Source organism: Gavialis gangeticus, unplaced genomic scaffold (genome assembly GCF_001723915.1).
Source record: "Gavialis gangeticus isolate Ggan-Ray unplaced genomic scaffold, GavGan_comp1, whole genome shotgun sequence".
Taxonomy (NCBI): domain Eukaryota; kingdom Metazoa; phylum Chordata; order Crocodylia; family Gavialidae; genus Gavialis; species Gavialis gangeticus.
The window spans coordinates 2,919,278-2,926,254 of NW_017729025.1; the positions used below are offsets into that span (position 1 = coordinate 2,919,278).

The 6,977-nt window shown below is 41.7% G+C and overlaps 1 protein-coding gene across 2 annotated transcripts in view; it reads left to right on the forward strand.

The window, feature by feature from the left end:
• The window catches only part of NEMF (nuclear export mediator factor), a 35,591-nt gene that overhangs the window by 17,671 nt on the left and 10,943 nt on the right, over nt 1–6,977 (forward strand). For both annotated transcript variants that reach the window (XM_019518330.1, XM_019518331.1), the window contains 7 exons: nt 338–401; nt 1,222–1,310; nt 1,892–1,995; nt 3,404–3,466; nt 4,404–4,516; nt 5,656–5,713; nt 6,070–6,128. In XM_019518330.1, the coding sequence (XP_019373875.1) occupies nt 338–401; nt 1,222–1,310; nt 1,892–1,995; nt 3,404–3,466; nt 4,404–4,516; nt 5,656–5,713; nt 6,070–6,128 (550 nt within the window). The remainder of the gene's footprint in view (nt 1–337; nt 402–1,221; nt 1,311–1,891; nt 1,996–3,403; nt 3,467–4,403; nt 4,517–5,655; nt 5,714–6,069; nt 6,129–6,977) is intronic.

A 6,977-nucleotide genomic window follows, 5' to 3' on the forward strand; every position in this document is an offset into this window, starting at 1 on the left:
GGGGAAAGGTGGAGCCCATCCCATCCCAGCATGTCTCTCAACATGTTAAATGCATGTTGATCACTCTGAGCATAGATACATGGGCATAAGAGTGGCTTCTTTCTCTCCAAAGTGAACATCAGCTCAATACCCTGCATGCCGTGTGAGGGAAAGAAGTAACTTATTGATTAAAGTTTTCAGGTGTACAGGGATGCACAGTAAGAAAAGAGTTAAGCCGCATGTAACATAGTCCGTTACCAGATGGAATGCTTACTGCAGATGTGAAGTACAATGGGAAGAAATGAGCTATATGAATGAATGCTGAGTTTTTAGATGTAAACTGATCTGTGTTTCACAGGTATTATGATCATAAGAGGCATGCAGCAAAAAAAACACAGAAGACAGTTGAAGCTGCAGAGAAGGTACTGATATTTTTTTTCTGATTTGTTTTGAATATCATGAAAAGCAAAGACCTAAAATACTTCCAATATGTAAAACTTGAACTTTCCTCACTGAATTTTCAAATTACTTTTTACATTTATAATAGTTGGACAACTGAATTTTTTAAGCTTCCCCGCAGTTCGTTTCTCTTTATGGCTGTTAATTTGCCAAACCGATTTAATCAAATATAAGGCTGATAAATTTCAGCTTTAAAAATGACTTGGTTTTTATCAGTATTGAGACTCTGTCAAATCGCTTTGTGATGGAACGGAGCAGCTATGACAGCAGGAGCCATAACAATTAGGTATCTGGTAAGTTCTTTAGAGTGTACGTTATAGAGAAACTACAAGACTTTGTAAAGAAGACCTGTGTTTTTCAAAATCAAAAATGTTTCAGAACAACTTTTACTGACACAACTTTAATTCTGCATGTTAAGAAATGGTATTTAGGCCTAGAAATACACCTAGGCAGGATAATTTTAGAGCTAGCAAAGCCCATCAGTTGATATATGCTGTTTCTAAACCTAAATACCATTTCTTAACATGCAGTTGTGTCAGTAAAAGTTGTCCTGAAACATATATCACTTTGAAAAACACAGGTCTTCATTACAAAGTCTTGTAGTTTCTCTATAACATATACTCTAAAGAACTTACCTAATCGTTATGGCTCCTGATGTCATAGCTACTGAGCTCCATCAAAAAGCCATTTGACAGAGTCTCCATATTCCCTCACTGTTGAATTGGTGCTTATATAATTATTGCATTTATGGAATTGTGATGGGGTCCATGTTTACCTAAACAGGCATTCAAATCAGCTGAAAAGAAGACGAAGCAAACACTGAAGGAAGTTCAAACAGTTACTACCATTCAGAAAGCAAGGAAGGTTTATTGGCAAGTAATTTTTTATGATTCTCTCTGAGATGTCATAAACGTGTGCATTTTAAAAAGAACACTGTCAAAAAAATAAGATGAAAATAGCTTTCCAGGTAGTATACCTGTCCTGGCTGGCAGCTGCTGTGGTTTCACTGTGGTAGGCTCTGACCCTGACTGTAGATCAATAGGGAAGGAAGCCTTCAACAGAGCCCTGCATAAGTACATACATCTGCCTGTGCAGATCCTTTTGTGGGTTTGAGGCCATATCATCCTAAATGTTTGCCTGGGTCATTTGTATATACAGGAGAAGAATTAGAGAGATTGTATAATCGGTTTCTTAGCGAAGGGGTATCAAAGGTATAGTACAGCAAATACTGGTAGTATGGAAAAGCAAGCTGCAGGCAGCAAGACTTTTTTTGTTTGTATCACCTTAATATCAGTGCTTGTATTGAGCTGTACAAAATCAGTATTTAAAAATACAAGTGGTCAACGATGCAATATCTTTAATTAATGAAAGAGATCACGGCAAAAACATATCCTCTCTGATAAGTAAAGAATTCCAGTTATCTTACGCTAAATGGTATGATACAATTTGACAGGTTTGAGAAGTTCCTGTGGTTCATTAGCTCTGAAAATTACCTCATTATAGCTGGAAGAGATCAACAGCAGAATGAAATGATTGTGAAACGATACTTGAAATCAGGTTAGTAAGATTAAATAAGGCATGTCAACACAGATTTTGTTTTCTTTGCTTATTGTTGTGAATTTATATATTGTGGATATAAAACTGAAGAATACTATTAGATCTGTTTATTTTGGTCACCGAACACACTTTATATACAAACTAGGGATGCTCCGATATTTTGGTTGGCTATCAGATCAGCACTGATAAAAGGAGAAATGAAGTTGTTGGCTTTTTTTGATTGTTGTAGCCAATAGTTATGGCCGTGAGCCTGGAGTACTGTGGCAAGTGTAGTCCAGTCCCCATGCTCCACTGCCAGCCCAAGCCCACAGCAAAATGCAGGTCCCAGCGAGGAGGGGGAAGGGGTGCTGGGGTTCAGTCACAGGGCACCACGCTCGGCAACAAACGGGTTCCTGCGGCTGCTGCTGCCACTATGCCAACACCATGCACACAGCAAGGGCCTGAGCACTGGAAATACTGCAGAGATGTTGGGCTGCGCAGAGGTTGAGTAAGCTGCTGTACGAGGGACGTTCCGCTTTGCCAGGCACCTTTGCAAAAGCCGCTTTTCCCTGGTGGCCATGGGAGCTCAGTTGCATGGGGCCCACCAGTGCTGAGGCAGGGGTGTGCTCTGGGGCTGCAAATGCGCTCAGCACCGTGGAGCTGCAGGTAGGATCTGTGAGTGAGGGGGCAACCTGCGTGAGAATAAGGTGGTCACCACCTTCCTCATCAAGGGCCAGAGCAGGCAGGAGAGGGGGGGGGTGTTAAATGCAAAACAAACACACAAAAAGGTTTCTTTATGTCAGTAGTTTAAAATGCCTTGCACCATTGCTAAATATCAATTATTGGATTGACATCGGCCGATATGGTTGACTATCCGTGTCAGCCAAGAAAATCTTTATTGGTGTACCTCTGATACAAGCAGCTTATTTGTATGTGTTCTCATGTTTATAGATTGTATAGAATTTCAGATTAAAGTCTCTTGGATTTTATTTAGTATGTGTGCAAGTGATCTGATGCAGTGATGCAATAATTTAGAAATAACCTGAACTGAGCTCTAAAGCAAATTAACAGACCTTAGCTTTTGCAGCTGCTTGTGTGTGTGTTTCACAGAGGAGAACGTTTTTGCATAGTTACAGTTAGTATTTCCCTGCAGAGCATTACAGTACTTCTGAATGCAGTTTTGCATTCGCATACCAAGAGGTCTTGTGTCACGTAAATTGTTATGATGTTGACCTCTGAAAGATTAAATGATGAGAAGTTTGAGATTAACCAGCAATCAGGCCTGTAGTTTGTTCCCCCTGAACGTATGGGTGTTTTGGCTTGATCCAAGTAATTTAGTTTCTGAGTAAAGTTGGGAACCCTCTTATAATAATCACTGTCACTACTGGGGTGCCTTTTGAAATGTGCCATCTGATCTCTTCTGTTTTAGGGGATGTATATGTACATGCTGATCTTCACGGTGCAACAAGTTGTGTCATCAAGAATCCCACAGGTGATTCCATTGAGAGCTGAATCAGTGATTTGTAGCCAATTGCAAAAACAAAAAACCAAAAACAAACGAACCCAAAACAGCATTTAAAAGGTTGTATTAATAATATAATGTAGACTCTACCTTTGTCCACAGTTCACTTTATAGTCTGGGTTTGAGTTTGCTAGTCCAAATTCTATCACTACTAATACCCAGCCCAGTTAGGAAGTTGTCCTCTGACATTATGCATAAGGGAGTTGCTTTCAGAACTTTTCCAAGACTCCACTTTGAGACCCTTTCTGTAAATACCTAGTTTTGTAGTTAGTAGGGTCAGAAGGGACCTGAGCATATCATCAAGTCTGACCCCCTGCCATGGCAGGAAAGAGTACTGGGGTCAAACAACCCCAGCAAGGTGACTGTCAAGCCTTGTCTTAAAGACTCCCAGGGTAGGAGCCAGCACCACTTCTCTTGGAAGTTGGTTCCAGATCCTAGGCACCCTGATCATGAAGTAGTGCCTCCTGATGTCTAATCTGAATTTACCCTCTGCCAGCGTGTGACTGTTGTTTCTGGTCACTCCTGGTCGTGCTCGGGAGAACAGGGACTCCCCCAGTGCCTGCTGGTCCCCTCTGACTAGTTTGTAACAGGCCACTAGATCCCCCCTCACCCTTCTCTTGTGGAGGCTGAACAGGTTCAGGTCCCATAGCCTCTCCTCGTAGGGCCTGCCCTGCTGCCCCTGACCATGCAAGTGGCTCTTCTCTGGATCCTCTCCATGCTGTCCACATCCCTCTTGAAGTGCGGTGCCTTTTATTTTCTGAAACATAAAATTATGTATGTGTAAAATGTTCATTATTTCTCTTCAAACAAAGATTATATTTAATTTTGGGCATAGGACTTAATTGATGTGATTTATATCCTAAAACACACGTCCAGTAACCCTGATATTTAAATGTTCTCATTAAAGGTGATCCAGTCCCTCCACGTACCCTGACTGAGGCAGGCACAATGGCATTATGTTACAGTGCTGCCTGGGACGCCCGTATCATTACTAGCGCGTGGTGGGTTTATCATCATCAGGTAAGAAAATCTTGGGCATTAGTTTTGAGAAGTTAGCCTGAAAGAATCAATGTGGAACTGTAGATGTGGAATGAGATGCCAAGGAAGCAGAGTTGTGTTTCAGTTGGTTATTGCTCTTACAGGTTCTCCCTGAGTGTCCCAAATTGGTTGGGGTGTGAATCTACGGAATAGGGTCTGTGTGGGGGAAGAAGGGTAGTGAATTCAACCTCTTAAAGAGGGTATCATCTTGAGGAAATGAATTTATAAACATTATTGATTTTTATTTATTTTTTTAAATTTCCAAGTAGAATTTTAATTTGTGTATTAAATTACAGATGATGTGCTTTGGTGGAAAGCACCTAGAGTGGTAAAATGAACAGGCAACATTAAATAAGACGGTAGTAATCTCTAGTTTAGATTCAGTCACTTTTTTCATAAGGCCAAGTGTGATTTGTCTCTCTTAATATATTTTTTATGGCCTCATATTGAAACAAGGTTGATTTTTGCATAGGTTTGTGGTTTCCCTACTCGCACATCTTTGTGTGGCATTGGATGGTGTCTCAGGTACAGACAGTGAAAGACTGGTCTCAAGAAAGTTCTTCTGTTTCACAATCAGATTACCAGTCTTTCCTGCTGTGATTTGAACCCTTTCATCTCAAGGCTTAAGGCCTTTCCCCCCTAACTAAGAAGGGGACCTCCTGTGAGCACAGCACTGGCATTGCCCTATACCAGAGGAATGGAGAGGTTTACTTTGCAGTGCCCAGTTAAGTCAGCTTTTCAAAACACTGAAAATAAACTGAACTGGCCCATTTTAAGGCTAGAAGGAACTATTTCATCATCTAATCTGAGCTGCTGGATGAGACAGACCAGAGATTTGTAGACCATGACCAATAGCTTGTTACTGAGCTAGCACATCTATCCTAGTTAGACAATGAATTGTTATTTAAAGTCTTTGAGTCACACGAGGTTGTTCCTCACCAAGTCTTCCCTGTAGCGCTCAGCACTACTGCAGAGTCACAAAATTAGTCCGTAGAAACCAAAAATGTAGTTGGCCTAAGTGTCAGGTTTTGTTACTGTTGATACTTGGTGATGCATAGTTTTTCTCGGTATTATTTGAAAGATAAGAGTTACCAACCTGTGCTGCATGGTACTTTCTTTAGGTGTCTAAAACAGCACCAACCGGAGAATACCTGACTACCGGAAGCTTCATGATCAGAGGTGAGAATTAAAAGGTTACTGTCCGCCTGAAAATACGGCTCTGTCTGACAACTCTCTACCTTCAAGTACCACTGAAAAGTTGTTTACGTTGGATAATGTTTTGAACCGAACACAAAATTGTGGGGAGGGGGAGGCTTGGCTTATGTGCGGAAAGACAGCTTAAATTGCTTTCCCATTCCTCTAATCCCAGAGTCGCTTTGGAGCCAAAATAGGCCCCAGCTGAAGTTTATTGAAACCTAAAGCAGTTGCAGAAGATCTCTGATCTCATGTGGCTGTTAGTTCCTGTACCTGGAGCATGGGCTGGGATAATTGTTGCAGTTTGTGTACTGAAACTGTTTTGTACATTTCTTTTCCAGGGAAAAAAAATTTCCTTCCGCCTTCATATCTTATGATGGGCTTTAGCTTCTTGTTTAAGGTATCGTCTTATTCACTAATAGTATGTATCTCCTTGTCTTTCTGATAGGTTACAATTTTGTGTTTCTATCACAACAATGCTGTGTTGCCTAAGCACATTCCCCTGTCAAGAATTCTGTCAGCATGCTCTGCATGGAAGAGGACATTCTTAATGCAGTGCACAGGCACGGGACATGCAGCTTAGAAATACCAGGCAGAGAATACAGACTGTGGGCAATGGTCAGTGATTCTAAAAGGAAGCAGAGATTCTGGTTGCCAGCTTGAAGACTGACATTTCTTAGTTCTTTGTTTTCAGGTCCCTTGAAAGTGCTACTGGCTTTTTATTCAGCTTTCCATGTGCTTTGCTTAGACCAACACTTCCCATCATAATTTAGCATGTGCGTTATACTGCAATTGAGTATTTCATTTGGAACAAAAGATTTATCATAGAATCATACAGGTAGGGTCAGAAGGGACCTTATAGATCTTCAAGTCCGACCCCCTGCCAGGGCAGGAGGAAAAAAAAAAAGACTGGGCTCAAATGATCCCAGCTAGGTAGGCATCAAGCCTCCTCTTAAAAACCCCCAGGGTAGGAGCCAGCACCACTTCCCTTGGAAGTTGGTTCCAGATCCTAGCCGCCCTAACTGTGAAGTAGTTCTTACGGATGTCTAATCTAAACCTACTCTCCAACAACTTGTGGCCGTTATTCCTTGTTATATGGGGGGGCGTGAGGGGAAACAAGGTCTCTCCCAAACCCTTCTGGTCCCCCCTAGTGAGTTTATAGACAGTCACCAGGTCCCCCCTCAGCCTTCTCTTGTGAAGGCTGAACAGGTTCAGGTCCCGCAGTCTCTCATTGTAGGGTCTGCCCTGT